The sequence below is a fragment of the Poeciliopsis prolifica genome, unplaced genomic scaffold (assembly GCF_027474105.1).
Source record: "Poeciliopsis prolifica strain line A6 unplaced genomic scaffold, Auburn_PproV2 SCAFFOLD046, whole genome shotgun sequence".
In the NCBI taxonomy this organism is placed as follows: domain Eukaryota; kingdom Metazoa; phylum Chordata; class Actinopteri; order Cyprinodontiformes; family Poeciliidae; genus Poeciliopsis; species Poeciliopsis prolifica.
The window spans coordinates 4112484-4132276 of NW_026562421.1; the positions used below are offsets into that span (position 1 = coordinate 4112484).

Consider the following 19793-nt stretch of genomic DNA (forward strand, 5'->3'; position numbering starts at 1 on the left):
AATCAATCACCTAATCAGTGAGTCAATCAATCAATCTAATTTATTTGTAAACCACATTTGACCAAAAAATCTGTCCAAAATTCTTTACATCATAAAAATACAAAACCAAAAAGTAATAAAAACATAGTGATCTTAAACATAATCAATAATCATCAATCATTTCAATCAAAGCAATTTAAACAGGTGGAATATAGCCTTAATTTAAAGGAACTCAGTGTTTTTGGCCGTTTCACAGTTTTCTGGAAGGTTTTTTACAGATTTCTGTTGCATAGAAGTTGAACGCTCCATCTCCATGTTTGGTTCTGGTTCGGATGCAAAGCAGAACCGGAGATGTCTGAAGGTTGATCCAGCACCAGCAGCAGATCTTTGATCTTATGTTCAGTGATTTACCAGCAGTAGTTTAAAGTCTATTCTCTCAGTGAAGGACTATAGAACTGGGTGGTGTAGATCTGAATCAAGTCGACCTATTCATTAATATCCACTTCTAGATGTTATTTGACTCTTGCCAAACTTTGCAGAATGACTCAGGCTGACATGTCCCACTATTGGGAGCAATTTAGTTAGGATTTAGGACGATACCGATATTTATGTGATGTACAAATATGTGAAAAAACACAGAGTGAAGCATGTTCTTTCCTGTTCATAGTTTGGAAGGAGTTTGTCAAAGTTTTCACCCCATCAGGCTGTTTGTAGCGAACAAAGGCAAATTGAGCAAAATGTAAATGCATGTCAGGTTTATTGACGAAAGTTGGAAGATTGGGGAAGAAAAACAAATAAAATGTAAAGAAAACTGGAAGACACTGAAGAGAGATGAAGCTGCACATCAGTGGATCACAAGGTCTGTAGATGTTATTGATTGTGATGCATTTCATTCTCAGCACATCAGATCTGATGGTCGTTTTTGGGAGAAATACGTGGTAATGGATCTGGAAAATATCAACAATATAATCTCAGCAGAATGCATTTTAGACATCAGAAAGTAAAATATCACCAGTTCTAAACCTGCAACAAGGCATTTGGAGACTCAAGGCTGGTTTTCTGGCTTTGATGCAAAAATTAAATGTATTCTTTCTAAATAAATGCAGAAAGACCCAGGCTGGGATTCAAACCAGGACCTTGTTGCTGCAAGGCATTAGCGCTACTGACTGTGTTACTGAGCTGGACTGGAACATTACAGCTGATGAGGGAAAAGTTTTAACGATACTGCAGAGTTTGGACAAAACCTGCTCCACAGGATCAACATGGCAACCAAACTCTGGATATTTTATGATGTGATGCTACGTGTTTTATACAAAAAGGAAGAAATTGGAGGAATCAAAAAACAAGAATAAACAAATTAATAAATAAAATAAATACATAAAAAAACTATATGAATGAAAATTAAAATGCAAAGATGTAACCTTGCTTATATGGATAAATGTAGAAAAAAAACTTATGTCAGTTAATTAATTTGCCAATTAAATATCTGGATTTGTTAATAAGGTTAAGAACATTAAAAATGAAGCTGTTATTGATGGAGTTTCCTTTTGATAAAGGAAGGCAATTTAAATCACCTGGATAAAACAAATGTGACATGAATGTTTTTCAATGTTGTTATTGAATATAAAAAGACTGCACTGAAGTTAGACCATAAACTCACTTTGACATATATAAAGCACCTCCAGGTACTTGTAGGTTCCAGGACAGGGATCTCCAAACACAAAATTACTGGCTGAGACAGTACACTCCGATTCCGCCGCACATCTGTGGATCCAGATCAAAATCAGTTTTCTTGAAATTGTGATTTTGTGTTTCTTGGATTTGTTAATTAATATTCTGTTTGAAAATCCTTTAACAAAGACTGAAGCTCTGTACCTCTCAAGTTCTGAAGCTCCATTCACAGAACAATTAGTATTCTTTGTGCGTTCGCCAGGAATAAATTGGGAGCACGTCGTCCGATCGCGGCGTCCATATCTAACGCTGATCAGAAATAGCGCCCCACTTGCTGTTGGAAGATAGAAGAGGAAATGTTGGAAATCTGAATGTATTCATGCTGTAATGCTCCAGACCAACCAGTAAAACCAGTGACCTTACCACACTTGATGTGACCAACTGATCCCTCACATGTCACATGGGACAATAGTTCAGCCAACGACCTTGATTCTGTGATATGAAAGATTCAGATATTAATATCAGACACTGAAAAGTTCAGCTATCCAGGATCTAATGAAAAATGTATGTTTCATAATTTTAGATTCAATGATCTTCATATTAAAACTTGCAACACTAACCTTTCGGTTTCTGAAAACCACGTCCTGCTTAAAAAATAAATAAACAAAAGACAAAATTAATCACAAATGGAAACGACAGAAGATTTTTACTTCAAGCTTCTTGGAGCTAAGCATCAAACTAAATCTGGTTAACAACTAAACAAAAAAACTACAATTGATAAATAAACCAGTAAAATAATGTTTTTAACAACAGATATTCAAACCACAAAGAGAACAGAAGGTTTTCACTCACATTGATTTCCAGGATGAATCCACAGAGGAACAAAGTAAAAAGGATGAATTTCATCTGTATGAAAGCAGGAAACATTCAGTTACTCTGAGATATGACTGAGAAAAACTCAATGATTTTATGAAATATTTATAACAATCTGCTGAACTAAATGACATACATTTTAATTCATAAATATGAACATAAAAGCTTTTAGTAAGATTTAAACTTACTGTTCCTTCTTTGTACGCTTAAATCTCAGCATATCAAAAATGCAACTATAGGTTGACATCATCAAGTTTTAGTCAAATCTTACCTTGTGATGAAGAATCAAAGCAGCAGCAGGACTTTCTGGAAGCAATGTGTCTTCAACAGGGGAATGGAGGGTTTATAAACCTTCACTGATGATCTGGCAGGGGAAGAAAATATTTTACTCCAACAATTCAGCCTGCTGAGTTTTTCTGATCAGAAGTTCAGGTTGGTGATGGGTGTGTCACACCTGAAGCCATTTCTCCTCATTCCTATTGATAAATCATTGATCATCTCTTTATAGCCCCAGCCCAGCTCGCAGGTCACACCAGACTGAAAATGATGGGATGAAAAACCCGGTTGGGTTTTAGATACTGGCTGCAGCAGCCAGGTGGGATTTTCTGTTAACAAAGATTGTTGGCCTTGATGTGGACCGTGATTCTGTCAGCCGTCTCCATCTGCTCTCTGGTTTCATACAGGAATCATAAACCATTGATGTCTTTATCAGCTCTATGAAATCCCAGTCATTTTACTCTTGGATGAGTTTAATACATAAAACCCTCCTAATATCTCTGGAAACATGTTGGAGCTCACGATTCCTTCTGAATTTGCTTTTCTCAGTTTTGTCAGATTGTGGACAAATTTTAGTGTCATGTAAAGTTGATCCCAGTAAATACAAAATGTTTTAAATGTTTAATTCATTTCAATCCTATGTATACAGTTTGTTGAAATATAGCTTTTATCATAGCCTGATGTAAATACATTTTAGGAAGAGAGAAGAAATAAATCTTTGATATTTCAGTCTGGAAATGGTCAGCAAGTCGTTTCTAAGGCCTTGGGATTCTGGAAAAGCATAGAGAGAACCGTTATCTGTAAATGTGATGTGGGTGTTTCTGCAACAGAGTCTGTGCTGCTTTGTCTGGGACTGGAGGTTCATATTTATGTTTATAATTATTTTTGTTGAATGAGATCCCCATAAGCATCAGCAACATGCTGTAAACTACAAAAGGATTAAAATATCTGGTGTGGATGGTGTGATATCTAATGATAAGAGCTCCTTCTCACAGACAAAATGTTTAAGCAAACTTTTTAGGAAAATAAAGCATCGGTTTGTTTAGCAACAGTATAAAATTCAACCGGTTTTTCCAAACTACCACCTTAAGCTTGATGTTAACATTTTAGGAAATAGAAAAAGGTTAGATAAGCTCTAATAATCAGAAAAGTGAAGTAGTAGCTTCAGGATTGACCACCTTCTGACCCGTCCCCTTATTCTCCCTGGTCACATGTAAAGTGGACCTGGCCATTCTGGACGTTACTTTAAAGATTCCTTGAAGTTTTCCTTCAACTACTTGAGCTCCTCAGTGAAGGAAAGGCTCTTAAACATTGCAAAAGCCATTTACACACTCCTCCATCAACACAAGAAGCACAATCCTGAGTCATTGCCTTCAGCAAAACTAACAAGTCAGTCTTTTCTTCACTTTTCAGAGATGAGATTAAAATATCCAGATTAGTTTGTCCTCTGGAGATTTTCTTATCTCAGAGATGCAGCAGCCCAGGAGCAAACTGTGGAGAGAAAGATGCCTGGAGTTCCTGACAGACCGGCCTGTGTGTGTGGGGGGGGGGGGTGCGTGTGTGTGCATGTGTGTGTGAGTGTGTGTGCGTATGTGCGTGTGTGTGTGTGAGTGTGCGTGTTTGTGTGTTCGTGAGTTTGTTTATATTACCTTTTGGGTTTTCGTGACATGTACAGTGTTGTGGGGACCCGCTGCTCCTTGTGGGGACCGAAGCCTGGTCCCCTCAGGGAAAATGTATTTTAGTCAGGGTTCAGATTTAGGACCAACACGTGAATTAAGTTCTGATTAAGGTTAAGGGTAAGGTTTAGGCTGTAGAAATTAATGGAAATCAATGGAAAGTCCCACAAATGGCCACGCAAACATGTTTCATTTTACATAGAAACCTAAATACAAAACTAATGTCAAATTTTTGGGCGTTCTCGTTGTCTTTTGCCAATCAATAAAGTTTATTTGTATACCACATTTCACCAAATGAAATCCGTCCAAAGACTTTTACATTATTAAAAAACAAATGCCATAAAAACAGAGCAATTATAAATATAATCAATAATCTTCAGTATTATGTTGATCAATGTTTAATTGTTCATGGCTCAAAAGAACTTTAAACTGGTGGGTTTTAGCCTTGATTTAAAGAAACTGATTGCTTTGCCTGGGTTGCACTTTGCTGGAGGTTTGCGGTGCATAGAAGCTGATTGCTGCTGGTCCATGTTCGCTTCTGTTTCTGGATGCAGAGAAGAATCAGAACCACAACCTGAGAGATCTGAAGGTTGATCCAGCAGCAGCACATCTTTGATCTGTTCAGTAATTTATAAACGACCAGCTGGAGTTTAAAGTCTGTTATCTCAGTAAAGGACTGTAGAACTGGGTGAAGTTGTGCGGTTGATGTAGACCTTGGTGATGTAGAGCTGGTTGAAATAGAACTGGTTGGTGTAGAATTGAGTCACGTAAAACTAGTCATTAATTTCCACTTCTAGATGTGATGACCATGTGAATTATTGTCCTTTGAGTTCTCCCAGTTTCAGTTCGTAGTGGTCCCAGTGACTTCTACATAACCTGCTAGGTAAGTTTTCATATAAGCATCTAAGAGCCACTCAGTTATGGGAACATTCAGTTTGTTTTTACCAACATTTCACTGAAGGTGAAAAAACAAAAAGTCATTCATGGATCTATTTGTTACAAACTACAAACACTGATAAGGGTTGCATGCTAACAGTTTGCCAGCAGAGTTCAGTTACCAGCCTGGCTCCTGTGAAGTGAGAGGAATACATTATTAACCTTAAAAACTGAATTATTTAATGTAAGGCCACAAACATATTCCTCTCTGAATTTTCTCTTATTTTGGGTGAAGTAGTTTACCAAAAGAAGCAGTTTAACAAAAAGGCTGTCATTAATCTTTATATTACAGAAATGAAAATAAAAATATTTTCAAACTAACTCTATTACTTTATTTATTATGTTTAATTGCAATTCAGATTATTTTCATTCAGCTTCTTGAGGGAGCTAAGATTCTTCCAGGTTTGCAGCAGAATGCTGCAGATCTTCTCTCAGTCTGTTGCCCTCTGCGTCATCTGTTGGGGCAGCAGCATCAGAGCCTTCGTCGGCATCCTGAAGAAGAAGGCGACTTCTGCTTCTATTCTGGGCACAACTGGGGAACATCTGGACATAATAAAGACGATGAGGCACAGGATTATTTATAAAATCAAGAAAAATATTGACAACTCTGACAACCTTTTCTGACTGTCTTGGGGAAAAAGTGTCTTCAGTCAGAATGCACCAATAAAGTATTTCTGAATTTTAACTTAGAAGATTGGAACCTGTTTTTGATTTATGCATAGAAATTTGAGGCATGTGGTTCTTGATTTAAGTGCTTGATGGGTTGAGCTGCTTTAACTAATCTGTAAATGTTCAAAACAAAGGATGCACTTTTTGATGCAACTTAAAATATGTTTGGCTAAGTGCAGTCCATTTACAAGCTTTTTGAAGTATTGGTACTAATTAGATTTTACAGTGTAGATGATAACTGCTTTTGGCAGAAGAGATCTCTTGTAGCAGTCAGTGTTACAGTGAGCCTGGAGAAGCCTCTGACAAAGACAGTGTCATGAAGAGATCGGTCAGGGTTTTCAAAGTCTGAAGAAATTATAATTTTTCGATTATCATGACTTTTACATTTAAAACCAAAAATGGATGAAAGGAAGGAAAAACGCCTTTAACAAATAAACAAATAAAAATAAAAACTGAATTTAGACCAGATAATTTTTTAATGTTTAATGAAAACACTAATATTTTGTATTAATTTGCTAATTTAATATCCTGGATTTGTTAATCAGGCTAAAGAACAAAGTGAATAAAGCTGCTACTGATGGATTTTTGTTTAGAAGAGACACAACATTAAAATGAGCAAAAATAGCATCCATAAAGTTGTTGTTTGTGTTGCACCAACTTGTTGAAGCTGTTCCTGTTTTGAGAAAGATTTTTGTGAAGTGAGAGCCTGAACTCACCGTAACAAATATATTCCACCTCCAGGTACTTGTAGGTCCCATAGCAGGGATCTCCCAACACATAGTTCCTGGCTTTGACTTTACACCACTGTTTCCCGTTGCACCTGTGGATTCGGGTCAAAGTCAGCGATTTGCCTTTCTTAGACCTCCTCATTCACATCCAGTTTGATAAACCTTCAGGAAACACTGAAGCTCTGTACCTCTCACCAACTTTCCCTGCGTCTGTGGAGCACTCGGTGTTCTTTGACTGGTCAGCAGGTCTCCCAGCGCTGCACCTCTTCTTGTCAGTGCGTCCATATGTAGCACTGGTCACATAGATAGCCTGACCTTCTTCTGCCAGAGCCAAGAGGAAATGTTGAAAACCTGAATGTATTCATGGTGTAATGCTCCAGAACTGACCAGTGAAACCAGTGACCTTACCACAGTAGAGTCGAGCCACTGTTCCCTCACATGCCACGAGGGATTTTTCCTCTGGGAGGGATTCTGCATATGAGACATTCAGATCATATTAATATCAGGACACGGAAAAGTCCAAATTGTGTTTAGCAGTTTTAGATCCAATAAATGATGAACGTTCAACATCAGCCTTCATGCCCAGCTTGTCTTCATACTGAAACCTGCAGCGCCACCTTGTGAACTCCAAACACCAGAAACATTAAAGCACAAACCTCCTGATGAACTTTTCCCCTGTTAATTAAAAGAGACCGATATAAAAAATAATTACTTTTGAAAAACATTTTTGTCTTCAAAGTTTTTAGAGTTGATAAAGTTATCATCGTTTATCTGCAGTTCATACAGACACATTTCAGTGTTTCACTGCCTGTTTCACATATGGACAAAATAAAGAGATAAAAACACTAAAAGTACATTAATAACAACTGATTTTCTAAACAGCAAACAGAAGAGAAAGATTTCACTCACATTTACTTTGAGCATGAATCCACAAAGGAACAAAGTAAAAAGAACAAATTTCATCTGTATGGAGATAAGAAACATCAGTAACTCTGAGATAAAACTGAAAATATTAGATGATTTTCTATATTTTTAACAAGCTGCTGAACCAAATGATACATTTCATCCATCGATACGAACATGATGGAAACAAGTTGTTATGTTTCTGACAATCAGAACTAGATTTTATCATAAAATATATCAGAAGAACAGAATTGTAAGCAGGTTTTAGTTTTGGGTTTGATGAGTCAAATTTTACCTTGTGATGAAGAATCAAAGCAGCAGCAGCAGAAACCAGGTTCACTGGAAGCAGTGTGCCTTCAACCAGGGAATGGAGGGTTTAAATACCTTCACTGATGATCTGACAGAGGAACAAAATGTCTTTATCCAGGCAACAATTCATCCTGTTGAGGTTCTCAGACCAGAAGTCCAGGCTGGTAATGGGTGACGTAGGGATGTGTCAGGTTAACTGTTTGGATCAGCTGTTCTTGAACGTCAACTTTTTTCTCTGTCAGGACAGAGCCAATGTACAACAGTATATTGGGTGCAATGTACAGTTGAAATGTACATCAGTACTTCAACAATGTTCTCAGTCTGCTAAACTATCTTGCATTACTTCCTTCAAGAATCAGGCTGCTTTTGAATTTGAAGAGGATTTACTAAAGAAAAGTGTGAAATTGAAATGAGATAAAACACTGACAAATACACCAAATACAGTAAAATAAATATAATAGCTTATAAGGTTAATTTAAACTTGTAATTCCCCTTAGATAAAGTTAGATAAGGCTGAAATATGTTCATGTTCAGACATGTTGCTGGCCAACATAAATGCAAATTTGACTCTTGCCAAACTTTGCAGAATGACTCAGGCTGACATGTCCCACTACTGGGAGCAATTTAGTTAGGATTTAGCACGATACCGATGTTTATGTGATGTACAAATTTGTGAAAAAACACAGAGTGAAGCATGTTCTTTCCTGTTCAGACTGGAAACCGTTTTTTAACTGTCTTCATAGTTTGTAAGGAGTTTGTCAAAATTTTCACCCCATCAGGCTGTAGCGAACAAAGGCAAACTGAGCAACATGTAAATGCAAGTCAGGTTTATTGATGAAAGTTGAAATAAAAGCAAAAGGATGAAGATTGGGGAAGAAAAACAAATAAATGTACAGAAAACTAGAAGACACTGAAGAGAGATGAAGCTGCACATCAGTGGATCACAAGGTCTGTAGATGTAGAAGGAGCCGCTTGGGCTGGTGATCCACATTAGTGTCATGTGGATGCATTTCATCCTCAGCACATCAGATCTGATGGTCGTTTCATTCAATTTCATATTTACCTGAAACCACATAAATATCAACAATATAATCTCAGCAGAATGCAGTTTAGACATCAGGAAGTAAAATATCACCAGTTCTAAACCTGCAACAAGGCATTTGGAGACTCAAGGCTGGTTTTCTGGCTTTGATGCAAAAATTAAATGTATTCTTTCTAAATAAATGCAGAAAGACCCAGGCTGGGATTCAAACCCAGGACCTTGTTGCTGCAATTCATTAGTGCTACTGACTGCGTTACTGAGCTGGACTGGAACATTACAGCTGATGAGGGAAAAGTTTTAACGATACTGCAGAGTTTGGACAAAACCTGCTCCACAGGATCAATATGCCAACCAAACTCCAAGTCTGGATATTTTATGTGATGCTAAATTTAAAAAAAGAAACAAATAACTGAATATGAAAAAATGGTACATGCAAATATGGATGAATTTAGAATCTTAAAAAATATTTCAGTTATTTAATTTGCCAATTGAATATCTGGATATTTTAATCAGGTTAAAAACAGAAGAACAGAACAGGTAAATTAAGCTGCTACTTATGGAGGTTTCTTAAAATAAAAGAAGAAAATTGAAATGAGTTGAAAAAACAAATGTGACATTAATGGTTTTCGATGTTCTTGAATTTTAGAAAGATATTAATGAAATTAAACCATAAACTCACTTTCACAACGATATAGCACCTCCACGTACTTGTAGGTCTCAGGACAGGGATCTCCGAACAAAGAACTACTGACTAAGAAGCTGCACTCCGATTTCCCATCACAGCTGTGGATTGACATCAAAGTCAGTTTACTAGAGATTGTGACATGGTGTTTCTTGGATTTCTTAATTAATATCCAGTTTGAAAAACCTTAAGGAAAGACTTAAACTCTGTACTTCTGAAACACATAATCTGCCCTCGTAGAACAACCAGTATTCTTTATCTTGTCGTAAGGTATCTCATAAGAGCACGTCGTCTGGTCACTACGTCCATATTTAGCACTCAGCAGATATATTGTCCATGTTCTGTTGGAAAACAGAAGAGGAAATGTTGGAAATCTGAATGTATTCATGCTGTAATGCTCCAGAACAACCAGTAAAACCAGTGACCTTACCACACCATATTTCAGCCAATGATTCCTCACATGCCACACGAAGAACTGTTATATGACAGATTCAGATCACACTAATATCAGACACTGAAAACTTCAGCTATCCATGATCTAATGCAAAACTTATGTTTAATAATTATAGATTCAATAATCTTGGCTTCATTCTAAAACTTGCAACACTACCTCTTGGGGTGAGAAAATCTGCCTGTTAAAAATAAAATTAATCACAAATTAATTAAAATCTGGTTAACAACTAAACAAAAAACTACAATTGCTAAATAAAACCAGTAAAATAATGTTTTTAACAATAGATATTCAAACCACAAAGAGAACAGAAGGTTTTCACTCACATTGATTTCCAGGATGAATCCACAGAGGAACAAAGTAAAAAGGATGAATTTCATCTGTATGAAAGCAGGAAACATTCAGTTACTCTGAGATATGACTGAGAAAAACTCAATGATTTTATGAAATATTTATAACAATCTGCTGAACTAAATGACATACATTTTAATTCATAAATATGAACATAAAAGCTTTTAGTAAGATTTAAACTTACTGTTCCTTCTTTGTACGCTTAAATCTCAGCATATCAAAAATGCAACTATAGGTTGACATCATCCAGTTTTAGTCAAATCTTACCTTGTGATGAAGAATCAAAGCAGCAGCAGGACTTTCTGGAAGCAATGTGTCTTCAACAGGGGAATGGAGGGTTTATAAACCTTCACTGATGATCTGGCAGGGGAAGAAAATATTTTACTCCTTCAACAATTCAGCCTGCTGAGTTTTTCTGATCAGAAGTTCAGGTTGGTGATGGGTGTGTCACACCTGAAGCCATTTCTCCTCATTCCTATTGATAAATCATTGATCATCTCTTTATAGCCCCCAGCCCAGCTCGCAGGTCACACCAGACTGAAAATGATGGGATGAAAAACCCAGTTGGGTTTTAGATACTGGCTGCAGCAGCCAGGTGGGATTTTCTGTTAACAAAGATTGTTGGCCTTGATGTGGACCGTGATTCTGTCAGCCGTCTTCTGCTCTCTCTTTCATACAGGAATCATAAACCATTGATGTCTTTGTCTATTTTACTCTTTTACTCTTTGAGTTTAATTAAAACCCTCCTTATCTCTTGTTTAACATGTTGGAGCTCACGATTCCTTCTGAATTTGCTTTTCTCAGTTTTGTCAGATTGTGGACAAATTTTAGTGTCATGTAAAGTTGATCCCAGTAAATACAAAATGTTGTTTTAAATGCTTAATTCATTTCAATCCTATGTATACAGTTTGTTGAAATATAGCTTTATTTATCATAGCCTGATGTAAATACATTTAGGAAGAGAGAAGAAATAAATCTTTGATATGTCAGTCTGGAAATGGTCAGCAAGTCGTTTCTAAGGCCTTGGGATTCTGGAAAAGCATAGAGAGAACCGTTATCTGTAAATGTGATGTGGGTGTTTCTGCACCAGAGTCTGTGCTGCTTTGTCTGGGACTGGAGGTTCATGTTTATGTTTATAATTATTTTTGTTGAATGAGATCCCCATAAGCATCAGCAACATGCTGTAAACTACAAAAGGATTAAAATATCTGGTGTGGATGGTGTGATATCTAATGATAAGAGTTCCTTCTCACAGACAAAATGTTTAAAGCAAACTTTTTAGGAAAATAAAGCATGGTTTGTTTAGCAACAGTATAAAATCCAACCGGTTTTTCAAACTACCACCTTAAGCATGATGTTAACATTCTAGGAAATAGAAAAAGGTTAGATAAGCTCTAATAATCAGAAAAGTGAAGAAGTAGCTTCAGGATTGACCACCTTCTGACCCGTCCCCTTATTCTCCCTGGTCACATGTAAAGTGGACCTGGCCATTCTGGACGTTACTTTAAAGATTCCTTGAGTTTTCCTTCAACTACTTGAGCTCCACAGTGAAGGAAAGGCTCTTAAACATTGCAAAGCCATTTACACACTCCTCCATCAACACAAGAAGCACAATCCTGAGTCATTGCCTTCAGCAAAACTAACAAGTCAGTCTTTTCTTCACTTTTCAGAGATGAGATTAAAATATCCAGATTAGTTTGTCCTCTGGAGATTTTCTTATCTTAATTTGCAGCAGCCCAGGAGCAAACTGTGGAGAGAAAGAGGCCTGGAGTTCCTGACAGACCGGCCTGTGTGTGTGTGTGTGGGGGGGGGGGGGGGGGGTGCGTGCGAGTGCATGTGTGTGAGTGTGTGTGCGTATGTGCGTGTGTGTGTGTGAGTGTGCGTATGTGTGTGTTCGTGAGTTTGTTTATATTACCTTTTGGGTTTTCGTGACATGTACAGTGTTGTGGGGACCCCGCTGCTCCTTGTGGGGACCGAAGCCTGGTCCCTCAGGGAAAATGCTGTATTTTAGTCAGGGTTCAGATTTAGGACCAACCGTGAATTAAGTTCTGATTAAGGTTAAGGGTAAGGTTTAGGCTGTAGAAATTAATGGAAATCAATGGAAAGTCCCCACAAAATGGCCACGCAAACATGTTTCATTTTACATAGAAACCTAAATACAAAACTAATGTCAAATTTTTGGGCGTTCTGTTGTCTTGCCCATCAATAAAGTTTATTTGTATACCACATTTCACCAAATGAAATTCGTCCAAAGACTTTTACATTATTAAAAAAAAAAAGCCAAAAAACAGAGCAATTATAAATATAATCAATAATCTTCAGTATTATGTTGATCAATGTTTAATTGTTCATGGCTCAAAGAACTTTAAACTGGTGGGTTTTAGCCTTGATTTAAAGAAACTGATTGCTTTGCCTGGGTTGCACTTTGCTGGAGGTTTGCGGTGCATAGAAGCTGATTGCTGCTGGTCCATGTTCGCTTCTGTTTCTGGATGCAGAGAAGAATCAGAACCACAACCTGAGAGATCTGAAGGTTGATCCAGCAGCAGCACATCTTTGATCTGTTCAGTAATTATAAACGACCAGCTGGAGTTTAAAGTCTGTTATCTCAGTAAAGGACTGTAGAACTGGGTGAAGTTGTGCGGTTGATGTAGACCTTGGTGATGTAGAGCTGGTTGAAATAGAACTGGTTGGTGTAGAATTGAGTCACGTAAACTAGTCATTAATTTCCACTTCTAGATGTGATGACCATGTGATTATTGTCCTTTGAGTCTCCCAGTTTCAGTTCGTAGTGGTCCCAGTGACTTCTACATAACCTGCTAGGTAAGTTTTCATATAAGCATCTAAGAGCCACTCAGTTATGGGAACATTCAGTTTGTTTTTACCAACATTTCACTGAAGGTGAAAAAACAAAAAGTCATTCATGGATCTATTTGTTACAAACTACAAACACTGATAAGGGTTGCATGCTAACAGTTTGCCAGCAGAGTTCAGTTACCAGCCTGGCTCCTGTGAAGTGAGAGGAATACATTATAACCTTAAAAACTGAATTATTTAATGTAAGGCCACAAACATATTCCTCTCTGAATTTTCTCTTATTTTGGGTGAAGTAGTTTACCAAGAAGCAGTTTAACAAAAAGCTGTCATTAATCTTTATATTACAGAAATGAAAATAAAAATATTTTCAAACTAACTCTATTACTTTATTTATTATGTTTAATTGCAATTCAGATTATTTTCATTCAGCTTCTTGAGGGAGCTAAGATTCTTCCAGGTTTGCAGCAGAATGCTGCAGATCTTCTCTCAGTCTGTTGCCCTCTGCGTCATCTGTTGGGGCAGCAGCATCAGAGCCTTCGTCGGCATCCTGAAGAAGAAGGCGACTTCTGCTTCTATTCTGGGCACAACTGGGGAACATCTGGACATAATAAAGAGATGAGGCACAGGATTATTTATAAAATCAAGAAAAATATTGACAACTCTGACAACCTTTTCTGACTGTCTTGGGGAAAAAGTGTCTTCAGTCAGAATGCACCAATAAAGTATTTCTGAATTTTAACTTAGAAGATTGGAACCTGTTTTGATTTATGCATAGAAATTTGAGGCATGTGGTTCTTGATTTAAGTGCTTGATGGGTTGAGCTGCTTTAACTAATCTGTAAATGTTCAAAACAAAGGATGCACTTTTTGATGCAACTTAAAATATGTTTGGCTAAGTGCAGTCCATTTACAAGCTTTTTGAAGTATTGGTACTAATTAGATTTTACAGTGTAGATGATAACTGCTTTTGGCAGAAGAGATCTCTTGTAGCAGTCAGTGTTACAGTGAGCCTGGAGAAGCCTCTGACAAAGACAGTGTCATGAAGAGATCGGTCAGGGTTTTCAAAGTCTGAAGAAATTATAATTTTTCGATTATCATGACTTTTACATTTAAAAAAAAATGGATGAAAGGAAGGAAAAACGCCTTTAACAAATAAACAAATAAAAATAAAAACTGAATTTAGACCAGATAATTTTTTAATGTTTAATGAAAACACTAATATTTTGTATTAATTTGCTAATTTAATATCCTGGATTTGTTAATCAGGCTAAAGAACAAAGTGAATAAAGCTGCTACTGATGGATTTTTGTTTAGAAGAGACACAACATTAAAATGAGCAAAAATAGCATCCATAAAGTTGTTGTTTGTGTTGCACCAACTTGTTGAAGCTGTTCCTGTTTTGAGAAAGATTTTTGTGAAGTGAGAGCCTGAACTCACCGTAACAAATATATTCCACCTCCAGGTACTTGTAGGTCCCATAGCAGGGATCTCCCAACACATAGTTCCTGGCTTTGACTTTACACCACTGTTTCCCGTTGCACCTGTGGATTCGGGTCAAAGTCAGCGATTTGCCTTTCTTAGACCTCCTCATTCACTCATTCACATCCAGTTTGATAAACCTTCAGGAAACACTGAAGCTCTGTACCTCTCACCAACTTTCCCTGCGTCTGTGGAGCACTCGGTGTTCTTTGGCTGGTCAGCAGGTCTCCCAGCGCTGCACCTCTTCTTGTCAGTGCGTCCATATGTAGCACTGGTCACATAGATAGCCTGACCTTCTTCTGCCAGAGCCAAGAGGAAATGTTGAAAACCTGAATGTATTCATGGTGTAATGCTCCAGAACCGACCAGTGAAACCAGTGACCTTACCACAGTAGAGTCGAGCCACTGTTCCCTCACATGCCACGAGGGATTTTTCCTCTGGGAGGGATTCTGCATATGAGACATTCAGATCATATTAATATCAGGACACGGAAAAGTCCAAATTGTGTTTAGCAGTTTTAGATCCAATAAATGATGAACGTTCAACATCAGCCTTCATGCCCAGCTTGTCTTCATACTGAAACCTGCAGCGCCACCTTGTGAACTCCAAACACCAGAAACATTAAAGCACAAACCTCCTGATGAACTTTTCCCCTGTTAATTAAAAGAGACCGATATAAAAAATAATTACTTTTGAAAAACATTTTTGTCTTCAAAGTTTTTAGAGTTGATAAAGTTATCATCGTTTATCTGCAGTTCATACAGACACATTTCAGTGTTTCACTGCCTGTTTCACATATGGACAAAATAAAGAGATAAAAACACTAAAAGTACATTAATAACAACTGATTTTCTAAACAGCAAACAGAAGAGAAAGATTTCACTCACATTTACTTTGAGCATGAATCCACAAAGGAACAAAGTAAAAAGAACAAATTTCATCTGTATGGAGATAAGAAACATCAGTAACTCTGAGATAAAACTGAAAATATTAGATGATTTTCTATATTTTTAACAAGCTGCTGAACCAAATGATACATTTCATCCATCCATACGAACATGATGGAAACAAGTTTTTATGTTTCTGACAATCAGAACTAGATTTTATCATAAAATATATCAGAAGAACAGAATTGTAAGCAGGTTTTAGTTTTGGGTTTGATGAGTCAAATTTTACCTTGTGATGAAGAATCAAAGCAGCAGCAGCAGAAACCAGGTTCACTGGAAGCAGTGTGCCTTCAACCAGGGAATGGAGGGTTTAAATACCTTCACTGATGATCTGACAGAGGAACAAAATGTCTTTATCCAGGCAACAATTCATCCTGTTGAGTTCTCAGACCAGAAGTCCAGGCTGGTAATGGGTGACGTAGGGATGTGTCAGGTTAACTGTTTGGATCAGCTGTTCTTGAACGTCAACTTTTTTCTCTGTCAGGACAGAGCCAATGTACAACAGTATATTGGGTGCAATGTACAGTTGAAATGTACATCAGTACTTCAACAATGTTCTCAGTCTGCTAAACTATCTTGCATTACTTCCTTCAAGAATCAGGCTGCTTTTGAATTTGAAGAGGATTTACTAAAGAAAAGTGTGAAATTGAAATGAGATAAAACACTGACAAATACACCAAATACAGTAAAATAAATATAATAGCTTATAAGGTTAATTTAAACTTGTAATTCCCCTTAGATAAAGTTAGATAAGGCTGAAATATGTTCATGTTCAGACATGTTGCTGGCCAACATAAATGCAAATTTGACTCTTGCCAAACTTTGCAGAATGACTCAGGCTGACATGTCCCACTACTGGGAGCAATTTAGTTAGGATTTAGCACGATACCGATGTTTATGTGATGTACAAATTTGTGAAAAAACACAGAGTGAAGCATGTTCTTTCCTGTTCAACTGGAAACCGTTTTTTAACTGTCTTCATAGTTTGTAAGGAGTTTGTCAAAATTTTCACCCCATCAGGCTGTAGCGAACAAAGGCAAACTGAGCAACATGTAAATGCAAGTCAGGTTTATTGATGAAAGTTGAAATAAAAGCAAAAGGATGAAGATTGGGGAAGAAAAACAAATAAATGTACAGAAAACTAGAAGACACTGAAGAGAGATGAAGCTGCACATCAGTGGATCACAAGGTCTGTAGATGTAGAAGGAGCCGCTTGGGCTGGTGATCCACATTAGTGTCATGTGGATGCATTTCATCCTCAGCACATCAGATCTGATGGTCGTTTCATTCAATTTCATTTACCTGAAACCACATAAATATCAACAATATAATCTCAGCAGAATGCAGTTTAGACATCAGGAAGTAAAATATCACCAGTTCTAAACCTGCAACAAGGCATTTGGAGACTCAAGGCTGGTTTTCTGGCTTTGATGCAAAAATTAAATGTATTCTTTCTAAATAAATGCAGAAAGACCCAGGCTGGGATTCAAACCCAGGACCTTGTTGCTGCAATTCATTAGTGCTACTGACTGTGTTACTGAGCTGGACTGGAACATTACAGCTGATGAGGGAAAAGTTTTAATGATACTGCAGAGTTTGGACAAAACCTGCTCCACAGGATCAATATGCCAACCAAACTCCAAGTCTGGATATTTTATGTGATGCTAAATTTAAAAAAAGAAACAAATAACTGAATATGAAAAAATGGTACATGCAAATATGGATGAATTTAGAATCTTAAAAAATATTTCAGTTATTTAATTTGCCAATTGAATATCTGGATATTTTAATCAGGTTAAAAACAGAAGAACAGAACAGGTAAATTAAGCTGCTACTTATGGAGGTTTCTTAAAATAAAAGAAGAAAATTGAAATGAGTTGAAAAAACAAATGTGACATTAATGGTTTTCGATGTTCTTGAATTTTAGAAAGATATTAATGAAATTAAACCATAAACTCACTTTCACAACGATATAGCACCTCCACGTACTTGTAGGTCTCAGGACAGGGATCTCCGAACAGAGAACTACTGACTAAGAAGCTGCACTCCGATTTCCCATCACAGCTGTGGATTGACATCAAAGTCAGTTTACTAGAGATTGTGACATGGTGATTCTTGGATTTCTTAATTAATATCCAGTTTGAAAAACCTTAAGGAAAGACTTAAACTCTGTACTTCTGAAACACATAATCTGCCCTCGTAGAACAACCAGTATTCTTTATCTTGTCGTAAGGTATCTCATAAGAGCACGTCGTCTGGTCACTACGTCCATATTTAGCACTCAGCAGATATATTGTCCCATGTTCTGTTGGAAAACAGAAGAGGAAATGTTGGAAATCTGAATGTATTCATGCTGTAATGCTCCAGAACAACCAGTAAAACCAGTGACCTTACCACACCATATTCAGCCAATGATTCCTCACATGCCACACGAAGAACTGTTATATGACAGATTCAGGTCACACTAATATCAGACACTGAAAACTTCAGCTATCCATCATCTAATGCAAAACTTATGTTTAATAATTATAGATTCAATAATCTTGGCTTCATTCTAAAACTTGCAACACTACCTCTTGGGGTGAGAAAATCTGCCTGTTAAAAAATAAAATTAATCACAAATTAATTAAAATCTGGTTAACAACTAAACAAAAAACTACAATTGCTAAATAAAACCAGTAAAATAATGTTTTTAACAACAGATATTCAAACCACAAAGAGAACAGAAGGTTTTCACTCACATTGATTTCCAGGATGAATCCACAGAGGAACAAAGTAAAAAGGATGAATTTCATCTGTATGAAAGCAGGAAACATTCAGTTACTCTGACATATGACTGAGAAAAACTCAATGATTTTATGAAATATTTATAACAATCTGCTGAACTAAATGACATACATTTTAATTCATAAATATGAACATAAAAGCTTTTAGTAAGATTTAAACTTACTGTTCCTTCTTTGTACGCTTAAATCTCAGCATATCAAAAATGCAACTATAGGTTGACATCCAGTTTTAGTCAAATCTTACCTTGTGATGAAGAATCAAAGCAGCAGCAGGACTTTCTGGAAGCAATGTGTCTTCAACAGGGGAATGGAGGGTTTATAAACCTTCACTGATGATCTGGCAGGGGAAGAAAATATTTTACTCCAACAATTCAGCCTGCTGAGTTTGTCTGACCAGAAGTTCAGGTTGGTGATGGGTGTGTCACACCTGAAGCCATTTCTCCTCATTCCTATTGATAAATCATTGATCATCTCTTTATAGCCCCCAGCCCAGCTCGCAGGTCACACCAGACTGAAAATGATGGGATGAAAAACCCAGTTGGGTTTTAGATACTGGCTGCAGCAGCCAGGTGGGATTTTCTGTTAACAAAGATTGTTGGCCTTGATGTGGACCGTGATTCTGTCAGCCGTCTCCATCTGCTCTCTGGTTTCATACAGGAATCATAAACCATTGATGTCTTTATCAGCTCTATGAAATCCCAGTCATTTTACTCTTGGATGAGTTTAATACATAAAACCCTCCTAATATCTCTGGAAACATGTTGGAGCTCACGATTCCTTCTGAATTTGCTTTTCTCAGTTTTGTCAGATTGTGGACAAATTTTAGTGTCATGTAAAGTTGATCCCAGTAAATACAAAATGTTGTTTAAATGCTTAATTCATTTCAATTCTGTGTATACAGTTTGTTGAAATATAGCTTTATTTATCATAGCCTGATGTAAATACATTTAGGAAGAGAGAAGAAATAAATCTTTGATATTTCAGTCTGGAAATGGTCAGCAAGTCGTTTCTAAGGCCTTGGGATTCTGGAAAAGCATAGAGAGAACCGTTATCTGTAAATGTGATGTGGGTGTTTCTGCACAGAGTCTGTGCTGCTTTGTCTGGGACTGGAGGTTCATGTTTATGTTTATAATTATTTTTGTTGAATGAGATCCCCATAAGCATCAGCAACATGCTGTAAACTACAAAAGGATTAAAATATCTGGTGTGGATGGTGTGATAT

At 37.0% G+C, this 19793-nt stretch overlaps 2 protein-coding genes and 5 long non-coding RNA genes across 7 annotated transcripts; all 7 read right to left on the reverse strand.

Annotated features, from left to right (window-relative positions):
• Positions 1-811: 811 nt before the first annotated feature.
• LOC129377005 (L-rhamnose-binding lectin SML-like) lies at positions 812-2384 on the reverse strand. Its single transcript, XM_055056731.1, has 6 exons — positions 2345-2384; positions 2271-2294; positions 2074-2142; positions 1855-1984; positions 1640-1743; positions 812-926 (listed from the first exon to the last, which is right to left on the reverse strand). Exons 1-6 carry the CDS (start codon positions 2382-2384, stop codon positions 883-885), a joined length of 411 nt encoding a protein of 136 aa, XP_054912706.1. The 3' UTR covers positions 812-882.
• Positions 2385-2439: 55 nt separating this feature from the next.
• LOC129377062 (uncharacterized) lies at positions 2440-3020 on the reverse strand. The gene is made up of 3 exons (XR_008607877.1): positions 2978-3020; positions 2795-2887; positions 2440-2556 (listed from the first exon to the last, which is right to left on the reverse strand). It is a non-coding gene; the product is annotated as an uncharacterized LOC129377062 (long non-coding RNA).
• A 1715-nt stretch (positions 3021-4735) lies between these two features.
• LOC129377064 (uncharacterized) lies at positions 4736-7042 on the reverse strand. The gene is made up of 3 exons (XR_008607879.1): positions 6997-7042; positions 6797-6900; positions 4736-5954 (listed from the first exon to the last, which is right to left on the reverse strand). It is a non-coding gene; the product is annotated as an uncharacterized LOC129377064 (long non-coding RNA).
• Position 7043: 1 nt separating this feature from the next.
• Positions 7044-8670, reverse strand: LOC129377063 (uncharacterized). Its single transcript, XR_008607878.1, has 3 exons — positions 8007-8670; positions 7217-7771; positions 7044-7129 (listed from the first exon to the last, which is right to left on the reverse strand). It is a non-coding gene; the product is annotated as an uncharacterized LOC129377063 (long non-coding RNA).
• A 1846-nt stretch (positions 8671-10516) lies between these two features.
• Positions 10517-11078, reverse strand: LOC129377059 (uncharacterized). The gene is made up of 3 exons (XR_008607874.1): positions 11000-11078; positions 10814-10906; positions 10517-10575 (listed from the first exon to the last, which is right to left on the reverse strand). It is a non-coding gene; the product is annotated as an uncharacterized LOC129377059 (long non-coding RNA).
• A 2615-nt stretch (positions 11079-13693) lies between these two features.
• LOC129377049 (L-rhamnose-binding lectin SML-like) lies at positions 13694-16134 on the reverse strand. The gene is made up of 7 exons (XM_055056775.1): positions 16015-16134; positions 15726-15779; positions 15473-15491; positions 15225-15287; positions 15005-15137; positions 14797-14900; positions 13694-13958 (listed from the first exon to the last, which is right to left on the reverse strand). The coding sequence occupies exons 2-7, from the start codon at positions 15777-15779 to the stop codon at positions 13933-13935; spliced, it is 399 nt and encodes a 132-aa protein (XP_054912750.1). The 5' UTR covers positions 16015-16134; the 3' UTR covers positions 13694-13932.
• Positions 16135-17975: 1841 nt separating this feature from the next.
• On the reverse strand, positions 17976-19013 carry LOC129377053 (uncharacterized). The gene is made up of 6 exons (XR_008607868.1): positions 18999-19013; positions 18816-18908; positions 18527-18580; positions 18359-18380; positions 18180-18223; positions 17976-18090 (listed from the first exon to the last, which is right to left on the reverse strand). It is a non-coding gene; the product is annotated as an uncharacterized LOC129377053 (long non-coding RNA).
• Positions 19014-19793: the final 780 nt, after the last annotated feature.